At 50.5% G+C, this 20,580-nt stretch overlaps 1 protein-coding gene across 1 annotated transcript; it reads right to left on the bottom strand.

The window, feature by feature from the left end:
• Positions 1-1,493: 1,493 nt before the first annotated feature.
• Positions 1,494-19,760, bottom strand: LOC116948881 (uncharacterized). Its single transcript, XM_032966089.2, has 4 exons — positions 19,628-19,760; positions 11,968-13,704; positions 5,047-5,149; positions 1,494-3,976 (listed from the first exon to the last, which is right to left on the bottom strand). Exons 2-4 carry the CDS (start codon positions 12,313-12,315, stop codon positions 2,850-2,852), a joined length of 1,578 nt encoding a protein of 525 aa, XP_032821980.2. The 5' UTR covers positions 12,316-13,704; positions 19,628-19,760; the 3' UTR covers positions 1,494-2,849.
• Between the last annotated feature and the right edge of the window lie 820 nt (positions 19,761-20,580).

Below are 20,580 nucleotides of genomic sequence, written 5' to 3'. Positions count from 1 at the left end.
TGCATATATTACCATAGTATGTTTTTTGTTTGCATTTTGACTGCAGGTATTGTGGTTAATGCAGACATGAATCCTCGTAAAAAGGTTTCAGTTTTGTTGTCAGAAAAAAGGGGAAAACCCTATTCTTATATTTTGGTACTGGCAAAGGAGGTCTAATGATGAAACATTGTTCACCTAAAGAAACGTGGCGACGCCTTCGCGAGGGCTGGCTGCTTTTTTATCGGCCCCTTTGCAAATGTGGGTCTACCTCGCCAAACCCTGATTCGTCAGTGAAAAGTCCGTGCGTATAATGCACACCGCCTTTGTTTTAGATGCCACGTGGCGTTCAAGGCACGCTAGGAGTAACCCCATCACACGGTCACAGTTGCCGTGTCAAAGTAGCCCAAGGTTTGTGGTGATTGAGCTAGACTTAGCTGCTAAGTTGTTAACATTTTGTAGGCTGAGAACTGGCCGTCCTATGGACGGGTTATTATTGATGTTTTAACATATAAACAAACCCTTAACACATTTAAACACTTTCAGAGCAGTAACTCTGTTTCACGAGGGCTTTGCTTGGGCTGGCGACCTCGAACATATTTCCACACCCTGCACTCTACATCCAGTATCCCTCTCACTGTTTTTGCTGTGGATACCAAGAAACGTACTTAATGCAATTTGCACTCATATATTTTATTTGTATGTACCGTGACTTGCTTTTACCTCGTCTCTATTTTGCACTCCCATCAGTTGTTTTATTGTCTGATGTTGTAACTCTCTGATCCTCCCCTACTGCACATCAGTGAACGAGAGCTTCATAGCTCATCGGATTCCTCCTCAAGTCTAAATATAAATATTCTGATTGTGAACGTGCCTACTCCAGTCGATTAAAAAAACGGCCTCAGAACAACAACAAGAACAAATAAAGTCGGTGAAAAATGTAAGCCATTCTCAGACCTGTCCTTATACATTTCCCGTGTCGCTGGCTTGGCGTTCTGCTGGTCTCAGAGAGAGAGAGAGCGAGCGAACGAGAGAGGAGCCGGGGCTGACGGGCAGTTTGATCCAGCGGTGAGTTCAGGACCTGTGTCTGCTGGACATTTTTTTGTTGTTGACGTTACAAAGGGCTCCGACTCAAAACATTTTTCGTCTTTTACCCGAGACTTACAGCCTCTTGTTTGCACAGCGTAATGTGTTTGCCATCAACTCCAGCCCGAGGTGCTTATCGACGTTGTGTACACTGTGTAAAGAGCGGATCGCCGGGCAATAGTGTCCTTTAAAAAAAACGATGTTTACACGGGGTCGCGCCCTTTGCGCGGCATAGAGTGGACGATTTCAACCTCTCGAGCTGTGGATATGCGATTTAAACAACGGCATTCGGTGATAGCGCTGCGCTAGTAGCATCCTCATCTTCGAGAGGAGGGGAGAGGGGGTTATTGCCACACACCTACCTCTCAAAGCCACGTGTGCGCGCTCATATATTTACAACAACAACAACAACAAAAACTCGTAATCCATACTTAGGAAATGCATAGTTTAATAACGATTCCGATATAAACACCGCGATAGGCGAAGCAGGCGGAGGCAAAGAGCATTGTGTTAGCAAGCATAAGATCGCATGGATTAATTGACCCATACACAAGCACGAATAACAAACACTCAACACCTTCATCCAATAAACACCGTGTGGCCTCAAAAGGATAATATATATTAGGGGACGTTTCGGGCAATGGCCCTTCTTCATTACACGCGCTATTAAGGCTGGCCATCGCTCACAAAGTTACTGATTACATATTTTGCCTTTTAAAGGCCACAGTGTTACTCACGAATGGATTGAGGTTGTGTGCGCACGTTATCTGCACAGCGTGTGAGTGTGTGTGTGTATACATCGGTAGTGTGGTTGCTAGCGCGCTGCGCTACGAAACCGTCGACCCGAGTTCGATTCCTGCTCACGGCCAACACCGGTGACGACTATCTGAATCTTTATACTTCCACAGGGCTTCATTTCTAATGGAATGTTTTTATTTTATTTTCCGGAGCTCAGCACTACGGGGCAGCTCCGGATTCTTGTTGATGTGTGAACTCGTGAGCAAACTCCAATATATCGCAAAACTAAAAAAAAACCGAAACAGACTAATCCGGGTTCGTGACCACACGAAGTGGTTTTGTACGTCAATATTTGGTTAAAGGCTTACAGCAGATGGTTACATTATAAACAAGGCTGACAAACAGACGTGTAATATATTATTACATACAATTTCCACACTATTGCATGGTTGGATGAGTGCAGCCAAGCGGTGGCTGAGTTGGCTTTATCGAGAATAGGAAAAATGATCTTAATGGCAATAGTTAATAAATAATAATAATAAAATGCGATTATTACTTATTATTCTTCTCATGCCGAAAACAAATCGGAAAGTTCAACAACGCCGTAAGTTTGACATTTCGCTGCCACTAATACCACCATCATCATCATCACCACCATCATCAACTCATTAACGTTGTTATCATTTTAGCATTGTCGTAACTATATTATTATAGTTCACACCAACTGTCATAACTACGATATCATCATCATCATCATCACAACCATCACCATCTCACTATCACAATCATCGTCATCATCATCATTTGCACCTCTCAACGACGCCACCATCTTCATCACTTCCACCACTTGTACCATCATCACAACCACCACCACCATCATCAGCACGTGCATCACCACTCCCATCGCCATCATCGTAATCAGTAACACCGCTACCACCACCACCACCATCAAGGCACAACCTTCCCAACATGGTCCCGAACCACCTCATCGGCGACACCTTCTCACGCCTCAGTATCCCGGCACACGTTCTCCACGCGCTGCGCGGCCTTCACTTGATTCTCAACAGCGACTCGACGGAGAAGGGCAGGAGAGCCGCTCCCGCGCCCTTGCTGATCGGCTGGCACCTCTCGTGCGCCAGCTTCACGCAGTTCCCCGACGCCGCCGCCGCTGCCGCGTCGTTCTCGCAGCGCGTGACCTCCGCCGGCTGCCTGCACGGTGCGCGGCCCCTGCTCACGGAGGCTTTGGTCCCCGATTGATGTTCGCCCTTGCACTCGGCTGGGTCGCGAGGCCCAGTCAGCTCGTGCTGCTGCTGCTGCTGCGGCATCTGATGCTGCTGCAGCTGCTGCTGCGGTTGCTGAACGTCGCTCCGTTTGACCGAGTCCGCTGCCGCTCGGTGCATCGAGTCGGCCTGCGGGACCCACGGCGCGGCCTTCCTGAAGGGGAGGAAGGCCACCCCGTCCGCTCGCAGCGACAGCCGCAGCTCGGCCGGGCTGCCCAAGATCACCTTGCAGTGTGGGCCGGCCTTGCCGGAGGGTCCATCCGGCGCAACCTCGTGGCCAGTCCTGGATACGACGGCTTTGTCCGTTTCATTACTGGAGTTCAAGAAGGCCTGCTGCTGCTGCTGGTGATGCAAGTGCTGGTGCTGCTGCTGATAAAAGCGCTCGTGACCCGCGGAGAGCTTGGACCAAAACGCGCACCGCTCCACAGCGAGCGCGCTTCCGAAGCAGTGGAACGCTCCGTGGTGCTGCTGGTGCTGCTGGTGCTGGCCGCTTCCTGCCGCCGCCACCGCCGCCGCAGACCCCCTGTGGATAAGCGCTCCGCCAGGTTCCGTCGTAAGCGCAGCGGCGGGACCGAAGATGAAGTGCGTGCCCACGGCGTTGAAATGCTGCGCGCCGGCGGTGCCAGCGCCGCACGGGTACAGACCGCCGCCCCCGGCGGCGTAAGGGGAGCGCGGGAGCAGCGCGCCCAGCTGGGGCAGCGCGGCGGCCCTTGTCGCGCACAGCATCGCCTGCGCCTCTCGCTCCAGCATCACCGAGTCGAGCTCCTTGTCGGCGAAGGCGCGGCGCTTGCGCATCCGCTCGCTCAGAGGGGGCAGCAGCGCGGGCGCGGGGCCGCTGCCGAAGTGGTCGTCGCCGCCGCCGCCGCCGCCGGCGCTGGCGCTGGTGGGGCGGTAGCCTGCAGGGAGAGCGAGCGGTGGGCGGCGAGGGTCAAGGCGGTGGCGGGGTCGTCGGTTGGGGGGAGAGGCTGGGGGGGGGGGCAGCTCCACTCAAACGTGACCATGCTAACCCCCCCAAATTATTTGTAAAGATGTGAACTGCGAATAGCCCTGGGGTCGGCAGCCTGCGGCTCCGGAGCCGCACACGGCTGCTTCGTGACGTTGTTTTATTAAGGACCTACCGCGTCGTATCAACGGACATTGCGGCGCTTGAAATATCGAGGTTTTTTTTAAATATATACACCGAATTTGAAATAAAAAATGACCCTTTTGTTATTTTTGGTTGCAGACGCCTTGGCATAGCCCATACACCCCCTTCCAATGGGTCATCGCCGTGCCAAGGCCGCAAACACCTCGCCTTCGCTTCATTCCGCTGGAGGTCAACAGCGGCTAGTAAAGTCGGCGTGCGGCCACCCAGGGCCCGATCGCACAGTCTCCCATCCTCGCCAACGTCGTCTGGCCTCATTGTTCCTCTGTGGTGGCCGACCTCGGGGTGCCTCTCCACATGGCCGTCTGGGTGACGCTGCCCTGCTCCACGCTCGCTCACAGGACTCCCGGTTTGCCCGAGTTCAATTCCCACAAACTGGCAACGAGTGATATCTGAACCGCTCCACTTCCTCACCCCCCCCCCCATCCCCCCTCCAACCGCATTACCAACCAGCACCGACCAGCGCGTTGAAGTATGGTCAAACAACCCCAATGCCCGACACAGCACTGGGACGCCTTCAAGTGACGGTGGGGATTGGCAAACTGCTGTAAATTATTATTGTCGATAGCAAGTAAATGGAACGCGTCCACTCAGCAGATGGACCAATGAATCCGTACATGTGCAGGGGCTAGAAGGATTATTACACAGAAGGATCGTGAGATGTGGTGGGCGTTGGAGAGGCCTCCATCCACCAGTGGATTGACCACGGCCAACGACTGGTGAGCAGTAGTAATCTTGTAATATGTAAGTCGAACTTTTTTCGTGCGATGGTTTATGCTCCTTGCTGACGAGATCGGCGAAAGATAGCAGTCATGGTTATACCGTCCAGGATGCTCTTGGCCAGGAGACTGGGCGTCCTCGCTTGAGAGACGTACACTGGCCTCCGGTTCGCCGTGGCCTCCTTGCCCTGGGGCCCGCTGTTGGCCTGAGGGAGTCGGGGAGAGGGAGGAGGAAGGGGTGGTGAGAGGAGGTGTGGGTTGGATCAGGGACGTGGCTTTCAGGATCGGATGACGCAGCCACTCATCGCAGTGACTCCCGTTCCGTGCATGCGGTGTCGTCGCATCGTCAACGCTCAACACCCGCTCCTACAACCCAGCAGCACCCGTTGTACGAGTCCATATCTCCAAATGAACACCCAGTCTATAGCGCAGACCAAGAACTCAATACCCACCCACTCTATAATCCCAGACTTGGATTGCAACACTCACTCTGTAGGCCAGACCTAGACGTCAACTCAACGCCCACTCTATAGCCCAGATATAGATCAGGGAAACGATTGGTAAGTTACCGCTCGGCTAATATAGAGGGATCTTACAAACTTAATCTGATTAAGGCAGCAGCAGTCTTTATTTATCACGGCCTAACTGTGATAGCCCGCGGAAAGCAAAACCGATCCTGATTTTGTTTGGCTAAAATAACTTCCGTTTGATGCAAGTCAGAATCAGAATATTTATTTGGGCGCCACGGTGGCTAGGATATGTTAACTACCTCGCCTGGTGTAGAGGGGGTCGTGGGTTCGACCCCAACCCTGACGCCCGTTGTATAATTTGAAGTTTGCGTGTCTCTCATCATCACAGTGGCTAGGAGATGTTAACTACCTCGCCGGGTCTACAGAAGGTCGTGGGGTTCGGTCCCGACCCTGACGCCTGCTGCTGTATATTTGGAGTCTGCGTGTCTCTCTCTCTCATCATCACAGTGGATAGGAGATGTTAACTACCTCGCCGGGTATACAGAAGGTCGTGGATTCGACCACAACCCTGACGTCTGCTGTATATTTGGAGTCTGCGCGTCTCTCTCTCATCATCACAGTGGATAGGAGATGTTAACTACCTCGCCGGGTCTACAGAAGGTCGTGGGGTCGACCCCAACCTTGACGCCCGTTGTATAATTTGAAGTTTGCGTGTCTCTCTCCCGGTGTTGGTCGCGTGGATTTTTCTGAGGGTCCCTCCGGTTTTTTTGCCGTCCACATTTAGAATCAACGCGCGTTTCAAGTATTTGGCTGCTGCATACTGTACACATTTCCACGTGATTAGCCCGCTTCTTTGAGCTATCGTTTGCGATAGCCAGGCAAAAAAGAGCCATACAGCTCAGTGGGCCTTACCTAGTACAATAAAACATAGTTTTAGATCAGTTTACTCCACTCCCCGTGGTGGCGTTCCACGGGTTAAAGGTTGCGTTGTGTTCTCCACAGCGACGCCAATTATGATTTTGGGGTTGCAAATAAGCCGGACCAATTCCGTCCGCGCTGGTTTTATCCTGACTCGCAACTCGATACCAATAGAAGCGCATGCACACAGCTAGTCCATACACACACACACACGAAGAACCCCTGTAGCCCTACCAGGATGCTGGAGCAAGTGTTAACTGCTGCCTCAATTTATCATCATCACCACCACCATCATCAGCAGCTGCCATACTCAATAGACTTATATGAAGGCCTCCCAAAGCTGTCGCCACGTGCCTCGCGAATCTGCGACGTAACAAAGACACAGATCCCCCCTGTAGCCGACACAGGCTGTTGGGGCAAGTGCTGCTCGCGAGTGCTATACTGAGGTCGCTAACCGCCACGCGACCGCTTCTCCCATACAACAGACAAACAAAGACCCCCTGTATAGCATTCACAGACTGTTAAGACAAGTGCTGTTAGCGAGCACCTAATGAAAGTCGGCACGGTACACGAAGGGGTGGGTAGCCAGCACCACGCCCGGTCGCCTTTGTCTCCCTAGTGTCGATGTTAACGCATCGCACCATGTACTAATTTTACCCGAGTTGAACTACTGGAGACCCAGACCCGGTTCAGATAAACGTCACTGGTGTTGGCCGTGGACGGGAATTGAACTCGGGTGGCCGGGTTTGCAGCGCGGCGCGCTCACTGCTTCGCTTACGCTTCTCATAAACACCAGGCTCGCACTCACACGTGCAGGATGTAACGATTCTATTAATTATTGCGATAAAAAAACATAGCGAATCGATGTATTGGTCAATTATTTTTTGTCTCGGTTTAATCGTTCTCCAGATTGTATCGATTCTGGATCTTTTTTTTGCAGGCTGCTTTGCGGTGTCACTCGCTCGGTTAAGCCTTCATGTAACACGTTCATCATCATGCGTGGTCATTCCACTGCTGGATAAAAGCCTTGCCAAACCGCCGCCATCTCTCGCGATCCTCCGATGTAATAATCCAACCATCACCCGCACGTTAGCTAATTTGTATCGCTCCATCTCCACGTTGTCAATGAATTTTCCCGATGCATTCCATTCTCTGGCCACCACTCCGCAAAATTGTTACATTTAGAATCATATGAAATAACCACTGAATCTAAATCTCAATAACTTTTCTACGTGCTACTCGGGACAAAGAATGTGGGTGACTTCGGGAATTACCAAGGTTAACAGAATAATGTGCCATGCAATTTGCAATATAATTGACTATCAATTGAAAATATCGATTACTGCACGCGAATCGGTGCACGGGAATGATGCGTTATTGATTCCACACTCATGCTAGTTTTGCACTTACATACACTATATAATAACCATGCATAACTTTACAAAAGTACTTAAGTGTCGCGAAGAAGCTGTGTGCGGCAATGACAATCAATCGTGTTGCGTTGATTTGCACACCGAGTGCCCTTTTAATAATACATTCACATTGTATCCGTATTTGCATATACAAACATCTACATTTGCAAATGCTGTATACATTTAGCATAGTTGTTTACCTGTGGGGGCGGAAGAGCGGCGCTGTGGTTAGCACACTGCATGATGAACTCGTGACGCCTGAGTTCGATTCCCAACTACGGCTAACCTCAGCTAGGAGCTATAACTGAAAGCTGTAACTGTCCATCCCTTCTTTCTCCATTTCACATAAAAACTCTGACCAGGTTAAACAACTCCCGGATGGAGAGAAACGGGGGGGGGGGGCTTCATCCAGCAGTGGATTGACGAAGCGCCCCGATTTTCCATCGTCGTCATCATCGTATTCATCATAAATATACGACCCCTGCTGAGAGCACATTTGAATATCGCGTCTCATTTTCAGGTTTGTAATCAGACGCGCGTCTACATGAGCAGAGGCCCGAAGAACCGACACGCCAAGGGGCTAGACACGAACGGCACTATTATAGCAGTAATAATAATAATAACGATGAATGCGTTTCTTCAATTGCCAAAGGTTGCTATAAGAACTCGAGAAAAGGGATGAGGGCAAAGGAAATCCAAAGTGGAGCGGTGCGAGGGGAAGGATGAGTGAGTAGGGGGTGTGGGTGGGCGTGACCTGCAGTGTGGTGAGTGAATTTGGGTGTGGGTGGTTGAGTGAGTGTTTGTGTTGAAGGGAGCGGTGGTGCGATTGTGGTCTGGGGTATGAAGACCGAACGGATTTATTTATTTACGTGATTTATTCTCGTTATTTATGTATTCATTTTTTCTGCTTTTTCTGTTTTTGTATTATCTGTGTACGGAACTGTATACTTGAGGTGCAGCGTTGTGGGATGCAATTTCATGAATGACGCTCTACACATTTAAATTCTAACTATCATTAAAAACATCCACCACAAACATGCAAGCAAGGATGCCGCCTAAATTTTCCCCGACAGTCTGAATGGCGTGTTGCCTGATCATTGAGGCTCGGTCACCACGTGGATATAAGTTGCTCCCGGCAGGCCGAAGTCGCTTCAGATTCGTTCGCCTGAATTGTTTGGAAGCGCGCGTGTCAATCAACGGCCGAGTTGAGCGCCATGGACTTCACGCGCAGTTCTCTCCGCCCTCCCCCCACCCCGCCCGCCCGTGACCTCTCCACCTCCACACTTATTTCCGTCTTCCTGTTCGGAGTACTCTGGCCAACAATTCGGGGTTGCAGTTGCCACAGATTTTGTTGTTGTTCACGTGGTTTTTTTTTGGCCACCCGCAATTCTTCAGTCCACTCGATTGGACGCCACCGCGCAGAGCAATTTCGCTCGCTCGATTTGCTCGATCGACGCTCTCCCTCCCTGCCCTCGGCTTCATCCGCCGCCTGTCATTCTCTCCGTCTCTCCACCCGTCCGCCCTTCAGAGTTGGTCTTCCTTATCGCTCTCTTGTCGCTACCACGACCACGGCTATCGTTCGCGTGAAGTTCACGCCCTAACAGCGACTGCGCCCATGTCAAGGACCCGCTCGACCAGATTGACTGTTTCCTCTCATCCATGCTGCGTAAGCCACCACCAACCCAACCACCACCACCACCACACTTAAAGCACACAATGCATACGGCGCTTCTTCCTCGTCATCCTATTACTCACACTTCTCAACCTTTGACGAATCTTTCTCCTATGTAACTATATATATGTGTACAATATACTGTACATATATAATATGTAATTGCACAATTCCCCTTGTCAATTCACTGCTGGATGAAGGTCCAATGCGCCGTGTGGATCAGGGAAATTGTTTGACCGTACCCCACCACGCTGAATATTACTACTTTGCTGAAGGGAGAGAGAGAGGTGAGAGGACAGGACCGATGTGGATATCGCTCACCACTATTGCTAAACGTGAATAGGTAACGAACCCATGTGTGGCATTGTTCGCTGCACAGTGTGCTGACCACTGCGTGTTTGCGAGCACCTATTAAGGGTGGAATGACCGCACCACGACAGTGAACCTCTTTCTCCCCTGTAGTTATATTTTATATACCGTGCCATGCACTGCGTTTCAAAGGCTGAGTTTACATAAGCGAGGCCCATCACAGTTTCGGATGTCATTCGCCACTCATGTTACACCTTGCCAGGAATCTAACTCACGCGGGCTGGACTCGGAGCGAAGTATGCCAACCACTGCGCCACCACTCCATGGCCAGGTTACGGGCCATCCATTGAGTAGGTACGCAAAAATCCCCTCCCTGTACGCACGCGTACTTTTTACACCCCCCCCCCTTCCTAGCGTACGTACGTCTGACGCCCCCCTCCCCCCCCCCCGAATCCTATAGAACGGCCGATATTTAATCCACGAAGAAACGATCAAGGATTAATAATATTAACGTGTTTAAGCAAACAGATAGGCCACCGCCGGACGATCTAACTAATTTGAAGGCCAATGTCGACAAATTGTTATCGAGGCTTCACCTCCCTCCCCGTTTCCGATGCGTACGGACATTGTCAGTAGACCCCCCCCCATACGCAAGCTACGCATTTGGGTTAACCCCCCCTCCCCCCTCCATGTGTACGTACTAAATGGATGGCCCTTTTAATTCGCGTTAATCCACGCGTAGATGTGCAGCTCTTAATCTGTGGCTCGCGAATGAGGGCCTCCTGACGCCATTGTTGGTCGTGGTTATCCGACCATACTTCACCAGGCTGGTCAGTGCGGTTTGGTGACGGCTAAAATCGGAACTGTGGGAGCATAGACGTACAGCAGAACAATGGCTACTGCTGCATCGGCCTCTTGTTTCAGAGCACAACGAAGTAGCACAGTCGCCTATAGCACCTGCTATTTATGATGGTCACCCGTACGGAGTGAGAATATTCATTTACGGGAGGAATCCGATGAGCTACAAAGCTCTTGTTTACAGATGTGCAGTATCTAAGTAGAGTGCTGTCCAGGTTACATCCAGCTTTGCTCCAGAGATCCAATACATTGCACCAAGGTCTCTTATCTGCCCACGTTATCATCCGCGATCGCTCTAGCGCCTATAGCTGTTCAGGGATAGGCTGTTCAGGTCTCGTGTGTAATGTGTTTTACTCCTACCGCGTGTTTAGTCAGCGTGATGTGTCCGGACGTTTCGCTTCACGTGCACGAACCCTAAATGCAGTCCTCCACCCACCGCCCAAGAAGCTCCCGGCACGTGGAGCGAAACGTCGGACACCCTGCCTAATAACGACGCGCGGCACATAAACCCCGATAATACGTCGGCGCTAAACCCGATCTATGAATCCACCCGCGCTCGCTTGCGATAAAACCCACAAAGACAAACATCCCCCGTGTATCCTTTAACAGACTGTTGGGGCAAGTGCTGTGTGTGAGCGAGCAGCACCTATGAAGGCCGGGCACAGCACACGAGGGGGCGGGTGGCCAGCACCACGCCCGGCCGCCTTTGTCTTCCCAGTGGCGATGTTTTACACACCTCACCAGGTACCCATTTGAGGCTGAGTCGACATTGGGGAGGCCCAGGACAGGTTCAGATAATCGTCACCGGTGTTGGCCGGTGGTTAGAGCGCCGCGTTACGCACCCGGCGACCCGGGTTCTATTCGCGCTCAAGGCCAACACAGGTAACGATTATATGAACCGGGCCCGAGGCATCCCGTAGATCGATTCCGCCGTAAAACGAGTACCTGGTGCCGCGTGTTAACATCGCCACTCGGGAGAGTCTTCAAAGGCGGCTGGGCGTGGTGTCGGCAACCCCGTGCACTCGCGTGGCGTGCCAGGCCTTCGTAGGCATTGCTACTCGCTAACAGCTCCCAAACAGTGCTGCCAAGTCGATAGGGGTCTGGGAGGTTGCGTGGGTGGGAAGAGCCATCCCGAGGATTCGGCGAACCGGGGCGACTGCCCCGGGCCTCGCGCTTTGGGGGGGGGGGGGAGCGGGGGGAGACGCTTCGACGTCACGGTGTGAGATCGAATACAAACGATTCAGTTTGGAGGTGTCTCGTGGGTGTGATTTTTTGCCTCGGGGCCCCGCACCTCCATCCTCTATGGACGTGCCTGTGTCGCCGGGTTAATATTTGGTCGTGGTGGCGGTGGTGGCGGCGGTTGCTGTTGTGGGCACCATCCTCACCTCGGTCGCCTGCTGCCTCCTGAGCGCCACCTGCGCCGCCATCACGCGCTGGCGCTCCACCACCAGCAGGCAGTTGGCGCACTGGCAGTCCCGCCAGCGGCAGAAGCGCTTGTGGCCCTTGAGACACGAGACCACCCCGTGGTTCCGGCAGCGCGCGCACTTGGGGGTGCGAGCCATGCGCCTCTGCTCGGGACTGGCCGCAAGAACGCCCGGCGGTGGCTGCTGTGGTTGCGTAAGAGACCCAGGTCGCTCGGAGAGCAGATGCGGATTTGAAATCGTGGCTTCGTCGTCCACGCTCTCCACATCCACGTCGTCTTCGCCCGTGATGGTGGTGGTGGTTTTATCCATAGTCTCTCTCTATGTGTGTGTGTGTTTATGGGTGCTAGCAAAAAAAAACAAGCACTTGCCCCAATTGCTTGTGTATGCTATACGAGGGATCTGTCTTTGTGTGTGTATCTAACAGTACTTTGTCCAACAGCCTGTGTCGGCTGAATGGGGGAGCTTTGTCTTTGCGTGCTCACCTATCAGCGCGTCTGTGATCTGTCAGTCTGTTTGTATGGATATATATGTGTGTGTAGGATCTATCAATGTCTGTATCAATAAAGCTATACGTGTGTTGGTCTTTGGTCTCTATGGTTTGTCAGTGTATATACTGAGGTGTATGAATGCATATATTTGTTTTAATATCAGTTTAACAGTATAGTCTATGTATGGTCTATTCGTCTCTATTACCTTTAAGTATATACATCTATAAGTGTATATGTGCCTCTCAAACCTTGTACTGTATCCGTACGTCTATACTGTATTTAATTTATAAATCTATCACCTCCGAATAGCACGGTTGGCTACGTACGGTGCGAAAGAAGTTGAACATACATTCGTACAATCTCAGTACAAATTGTCAGTTAATGGGTCTCTATATATAAGGGATTTATATTCGTCTCTATAAATCTAGGACTTTGTCTACAACGCATCTAACAATCTATCTGTGTGTTCGTTTATCATCCGTCAGTTTGTATGCCTATATCTGGGCTATCAATCTATTCCGAACTCAAAGGGTTTGCGGTGCTTTGTCCTTTACACAATGATGTCATGTACAAATCTCTCTGTCTGTGTATATTTTCTACGCGGAAATCTGTCGACAATCCATCAATCTGCCTTCTATATAAAGTATATTTATTTGTTTAGTTGTATATATATGGGCCATCAGCAAATTAGTGAATATACTATGTCGCTATTATTGTATTATCAATGTGACCGTATCTGGTCAAAAACTGCAAACGCATTCGGCATTAACACCGCCCTTAAGAAGGAAACATCACAGGGCGACCGACGTTTCGGTCGATGGTCCTTAATAGCAGAGTTAACATAAATGCACAAAAATCTGTCCTTTCCTGCAGGTGACGTATCAGGTTTGTCTTCGAGCCTACCTATCCAGACACGTCGACGGGTGTGTCCGCGTGCTCCATGCAGCTATCTCTGTCGCGTATTGCAAGCGGGTGGTGATAGTTGCCGGTGAATTGTCGCGCTATCAGCACGTGTCCTTGATGGCGTAAGACGCTAAATGTTGCTGGGGTTGCTTCGGGGAAATAGTTTGACGGTGCTGGTGCGGTTTTTGCCACGGCTAAAAAAAAGAAACAGTTGCGAGTATCACTAAAAGTGACATCCACTTCGCCACTGCAGTTCCGTCGAATATTCCGCTCTCTTCATTTTTTTCTCGCCGCGTGGAGGAGTTCACTGCAAGAAACGCGAACGTGAGGATTATTGCCGTGCACGACTTATGTCTCCCCTGCTCACCACGCAATACGAACGTCCTCCTTTCACGGGTATCCGTGCTGTCAACTCTCTGCCAGGCTCAAGACTTTCCTCATACCTTCTCTACATACCGATGACTATCCCTTTTTTTATAAAATATACCGTAAACTATCAACCATAGTCAATCCGCTGCTGGATGAAGGGTTGCCCAAAAAACCGTGGCTGTTTGTCGCCGTCCTGCGATGTAACAATGTGCCTCGCACACGAACCGATTTCATCGACGATCTCCCTCTTTGGTAGACGTCCTCCCGGACGCATTTCATCCTTTGACTGCCACTCGATCACTATCCTTCACCATGGGCCATCGTCATCATCACCACCACCACCATCACCATCATCACCACCATCATCACCATCATCACCACCATCATCGCCACAACCACTATCATCATCACCATAATCACCACCACCGCCATCATCAATCATCACCACTACCATAATCGCCATCATAGCCATCATTACCACCGCTACCATCATCACCATCACCACCACCATCATCATCACCAACACCACCCCCCATTGGCACAAGTCCTGCCCAAGCCTACATACTTTTCTGAACGTTATGAAAGATTATTTGTTTTTTTTCGGTAAAGTCACGTAGAAATAAGAAAGAATAAAATTACAAAAAAAAAACAAAGAGTAATTCCTGCAGTCACGAAAGCGCCGAATCAAGTCATGAAAGATTTCTTAAACCTGTGCATAATTCTCTAATCCACGTGTTTATCTTTCACTCTGTCGGTGTAATTCCAAGCACGCAACTCTCCATGCTTATTTGCGCAATTTTGTTCTATTTTTATGATTAACGTACCGTGTCATAGCAGGTAGTACATACCGATCCACATAGATACAAAAAAACTCACATTCGTCAATAACACTTCCTTCAAATAATATATATGTAAAATACGTCGCATGTCGGTTAATGGCCCTTCATAGCACATCAATTACAAATCATGTTGTGCCGTGAAGATGGGCAGTCGTACGTGTTTGATGTGCTACGAAGAAGGCCCATTGCATGAAACGTCGCCTATTATATATTTCCTTTAAGGTCACGCAGTGTTATTAACGCACGTGGTGAGAGATTGTTGTTATTGTTGATTGCACAAGTGTCACCGCAGCAGCACAAAATACTTTAACTTGGATATATACTCTATTGTACACACACATATATAAGTATGCGCGTGTATATAATACCGTCGCCACGATCCCGTATTCTAGATTTAAAGCTTCCGTGACTGCAAGGATCCATACTCTTTGGTTCTATTGGGTAAAGTCACGTAGGTAAAAAATAAAATAACAAAAATCACGGCGTTTCGGCCACAACACAAGCGGCCTTCATCAGGTGAAGGTATTTTTTACCTACGTGACTTTACCCAATAGAACCAAAGAGTAACGATCCCGTATGTCACGAACTTTCATACGTGGCAGGGCGCCCCAAGTAATATTCAGCTGCTGCTGCTGCGTGTTGATGCTATAAACTTCATGATACAATTGACACAATTGCGCTGAGCTCTCCAAGCCGCGCCGCGTGCGAAGTAGCGCATTGCGGACTGCAGTGCAACCCGGCGATGATTATGAATCACGTCACACCGACCGCCCCGTGACTTCACGGGAGGCCCATCATTAAGGCGGGTCGGGTTGCATCTGTCGGGCAATGAATTCTGCCAGCCACAAACACCGCAGACACCAAAGACAATGACCCCCTCCCGTAGACTGTAACAGACTGTTGGGGCTAGTGCTGTTCGCGAGCACCCAATGAAGGGCGGTTTGGTGCACGACGAGGTGGGTGACCACCACCACGCCCGACCGCCTTTGTCTCCCCAGTGGCGATGTTTACACACCGCACCCAGGTGCTCATTTGTGGCTGAGTCGACCTAGGCGAGGCCCAGGAACGGTTTCAGATAATCGTCACCGGTGGTGGCCGTGAGAGCGGGAATCGAACTCGGGTCGCCGGGTTTCGTAGGGCAGTGCGCTAAACCACCAATTACCACCGCTCCACACACCACAGACACCACAGACACACGGTAGCCATCATCCGCCATCGACCCCAGTGTCACGTCCTTCTACTCCCGGCCCTCCCAGTGATGACTTTAATCGGCGATTAAGGCTCCGGTTACCGCGACCATCGAACGATAACTTCACCAAACATGTACCGGTGTCGACTTTTGCGGGGTGGCTAAACAAAACTTAATCCCACGTGCAAATAGACGGTCACGTAACTCGGCACGGTTGTACTCGCGCCGTGTTCCATTCGGCCGCTCTTAATCTCACGGTGGTTGTGTGTGTGTGTTTGTCTTTGTCGCCGGCTCGGAATGATTACCGACTTAATACGATAATAACGCAGTGTATTCTAAGGAAGCGCGCGTTTGTCTGCCGGGGAGATGTTGTTGTGTGGGGAGCGGTAGTGTAGCGGGTCCGAGCGCTGAGCTACGAACACGGCGAGCCGAGTTCGATTCCCGTTGACGGCCAACGCCGGTGACGGTGATCTGAACCGGTTCTGGGCCTCCCCTAGGTCGACTCAGCCTCAAATGAGTACCTGGTGCGGTTGTGTAAAAAATAAAAAAAACATCGCCACTGGGGCGACAACGGCGGGTGGGGCGTGGTTGCTGGCCTTCACCCCTCGTGTGCCGTGCCGGCCTTCATCGGAGCCGCTCGCGAACAGCACTTGGCCCAACAGTCTGTTCAGGCTATACGGGGCGATCTTTGTCTTTGGGATTGTTGCATCGCACGACCGTGAGCTGTGCTAGTGGCGACTTGGGGCCAGGTCTTGTCCAGCAGTGGATTGACCATGGCTGATGATAACAAAAATAGGCAGGTAATATCTCCTTCGCATGAGAGGCATTGTCTCCGATTAGCACGGTTGGCTACGTACGCCGCGATGGAAGTTCAACATACGTACGTGCATATTCGTATCTCCCTGGAACTAATGATAAAAGTTGCTCACGCATCACGCAACCCCAGCAGTCACTCGAGTGTAACAACTTCAGCAGCAATGATGCAGGACAAGCAAACTATGGACCCGTTTCGACATACAGCGTCTCACCAACAGGGTTAAGGCTGGCTCCGAATCAATGCTGGGGATCTCATTGATCAACGACACTGCGTGGTCTGTACGATATGGGGGGGGGGTCCTATCTAGTTCGACCCAAAATGATAGAGCGGCATAAAACTCACAATCAATAATTTTCATTTGAATAAATAAATACTCTCGCGTTGCTGATGATGCGAGCGCGGTAACGGAACTGCAGGGTCTATCGATGGCAAGGCGTGAGAGTCGCATTCCATCACGCGGCGATTGTTGTTGTTGTCGATTTCCTCTGTGTCCATACAATCAACCGGCCTGCTGTGTAAACGATGATGACAATAACTGTATACGATAAAAGAAGCACGTGTCAATAGCTTAATTTTAAAACATACCCGCCCCAGCGTCTAATTCCGTTACCGTCGAATTTAATGTTTTTTTTAATGCAATGCGCACACATCATTGGATAAAACAACGTTGCGCCCGTGCAATTTTTACTGTTATGAAACACTGACATTATACTATGTATATATGTTTATGCGCTGGAGGGGAGCGGTGGTGCAGTGGTAAGCACGCAACTATATGGCCCCGACTTTCCTAAATCATAAACGCGGCCGCAGCTAACGTCAGTGGCGAGTCATTATCTGAAGTATGGCGAGACGGCCCCCGTGACCGACACGACCTGGGTAAGCCTTTCATTCAGCAGTGGATTAACAGCCGTAAGTTGTTCTTTTAATACGCACACAATCGGCTAATATTTTGAGAAACACTGTTTTGAAAGCGGAGTAAACATATTTTTTTTAAATAGATGCATATGTATGCGTCTGCATAGATACATTATTCGAAGTCACACACATGCACGGTGTAATTCTATACATTTACATATCAGAATCAGAATATTTCCTTCATACTGGAGAAATCCGATGACCTTTAAAGCTCTTCTTCATAGATGTCTAGTTGTATTATATATGTGATATACTTCTATAGCTCCTTATTTAAAGCAAAAAGTAAAAAAAAAAGTTTTTTTTCTCTAGCTGAAAGTTTACAAATCTATTATTCATCGTTCACATGTTCTTCCGAATGCGCTGAAGGAAATAAGAAGCTACATTGGGCGACGTCCGTCTATAGGCCGATGCCGTGTCCGTGGGGAAGCGAGTGTCAGTTTCTCTGCAATGCGCCTTCAATCCCCACTCCTCCCTCGCTTCGCCTTTTCCAAACTCGCGCTATCTATTTAATTCGCGAAACATCTGTCACAACATCTATCGCTTTTTGCGACTCGCAGATGTCAGCGAGGCGGTGGTTTCAGAGTTTCTTGGCTTACCACGTTTCAGAGGTCACGGGCCTTTCTCGAAAGGTTTACCTACCGTGAATATGAACGCAGTTTTTCAATGTCGATTTATATAACTCGTCTCGTTCTACTTTCGTTTCCCAAGTTACACGTGGAAACTTACCGACACACATTTTCAATAACCCACTCGCCATCATCATGATATATTTTCTATTCACTGCTGGACTATTAAGTATTCGCCCCCACGCCGTTGATGACATAGCATCACGTACGATTTGGTGGAACAGAAAAGTCCCGGTGAATTTCGAACTACCGTCGCAGCTTTGGGAATTGAATAGCAAAATCATGAGAACGAGCGAGTGTATTAATTTCCCAGCTAATATCGCTGCGCACGCCTCCCCACCTTCGCTACCACTCCCCAAAAATAGTTTTCTCGAACACCGCTGTCTGTTTCTCTCTCTCATGTAAAGCGTATTCCGCAGAACGATGGAGACCATTCAAACTCGCAGCGCCGAGTAAACGGTACCACACGGTGTAGCAGATAGCCTATGATTCGCTACGGTTAGCTACGTACGGTGCGAAAGAAGTGCAATGTACATACACAAGAAAACGAATACTAAGATTTCCCGGACAGGCTTGACAGACTGTTGGGGCAATTGCTACGGCACACCAGGGGATCAGCACCACGCCCGACCGCCTTTGTCTCCCCAGTCCCGATGTTAACACACCGCACCTAGGTACTCATTGTAAGGCTGAGTCTACCTAGGGGAGATCCACAACCGGTTCAGATAATCGTCAGTGGTGTTGGTCATGAGAGCGGGAATCGAACTCGGGTCGCTGGGTTCGTCGCGCAGCACCGCTAACCACTACGCCACCGCTCCCCATACATACATGCACAGACGCGCACACTACATTTTCATGCACCACACACACACACACACAAACGTCAATTTACATAGACATACATACACACTAGTAGACACACGCGTGTAATGGCATGAGAAGTGAGCTGTGGCATCGCACGACCGTGCAGGGATGCTGGCTTTGGCACGCGGATGTCCTTCATCCAGCAGTGGATAAATGGATGATGATTGATGACGAGTTGGAGGAAGACTTCATACACCAGTGGATAGACATTGGCTGCTGTCGATGATAATTAGCAGCAGGAATAGGCCGTGGATTAAACAATGGCCGATAATGTTGATAATTAGCAGGAATCCGTCATCCAGCAGTGCATAGCTGCTGCTGAACAATAGCAGTCGGAAGAAAAGCCGCTAAGCAGAAGCGGTTAGGCAAAGGCTGATGATCAGTCGGCGGAAGACTGCTGATGGAGATGCAGAAGTAGCCTTCATTCAGAAGTGCATATCAATTTGTTTTCTGCTGACGATGGGTACAACGACTTCGGCCACAGCAGTTGATATGAACAATGATTCAGATGCTGCTGTTGATGATACCATATCAACCCACGGCTCAAAGGCCACGTTGATGACTTGCGCGCGCAACGAAATGTTCACTCCGCCGCACGCACCGCCACTTACCTGGGCACGCCTGGGGCACGAGTCCCCGCTCTGCATCGCGCATTTGGGAAAAGCGCTGAGTCTTGGGACCACCGCCACCACCACCACCATGTGCTCTGGCAGGGTGACGCCTCTCGCCTAATAAACCCGGGCTGCTCACGTCCCCTCCTGTCCGTCTCCGTGGCCAATGAGGGGGAAGAGGCGGGTGGCGGTGGCGGCGGAGGAGGCAGGGATGCAGGCAGGGAGGGAGGCAGGGAGGGAGGGAGGGTCCGCGTCGGGCGGGCGGAGTTACGCGGCGCGATAGCTTCACGTGGCGAGGAGAGGAGGAGAGCGAGAGATGTGCGGTCATTGACAATGGGGGGGGGGGGGGTTTGGAGAGGGGCGCCTCTGTCCGTGACTCTGTGTGTGTCTCTCTCTCTCTCGGTCTCTGTGTTACCCGCTGTGTGTGTGTGTAGGCTCTCTGTTGTCTGCTTGTCTCTCTGTCTTCTCTGTATGTGTGTCATCGTGTGTCAGTGCTTTTGTCTATCCCTTTGCGGTGTCTCTCTTTGCTCTCCGTCTGTCTGCCTGCGTCTCTGCGTGTCTCTCTCTCTTCTATCTCTCTCTGCTTGTCTGTATATCTCCTCGCTCTGCATGTGTTACTCATCTCTGTGTCTGTGTATGCCTCTTTTGTGTATCTCTGCGTGCCCATCTTCGCCGCCTGTCTCTCTGCCTCTTCATTTTTTCTTTATGCTCACTCGTCCGTTTATCTCTGGTCCTCTGCGTGCGTGTCTCTCTCTCTGTCTTTGTTCTATGTGTAGACATCGTGCGTGTCGCTGCTTTACCCGTGTGTCTGTCTGTGTGCCTTTGCTCTCTGTGCGTGTGTCTAGCTCTGTATCTCTCAGTCTCTTCTTGCTCTTCGCTTCTCTTGGTCCCGTGTGTGTGAGTCTTTTTTTCAATCTGTGGGTAGCGGTGGTGTAGCGGTTAGCACTACGCTC

Source organism: Petromyzon marinus, chromosome 35 (assembly GCF_048934315.1).
Source record: "Petromyzon marinus isolate PM22_M1 ecotype Great Lakes invasive population chromosome 35, UKy_Petmar_22M1.pri1.0, whole genome shotgun sequence".
In the NCBI taxonomy this organism is placed as follows: domain Eukaryota; kingdom Metazoa; phylum Chordata; class Hyperoartia; order Petromyzontiformes; family Petromyzontidae; genus Petromyzon; species Petromyzon marinus.
This window is presented reverse-complemented; position numbering and strand designations above follow the sequence as displayed.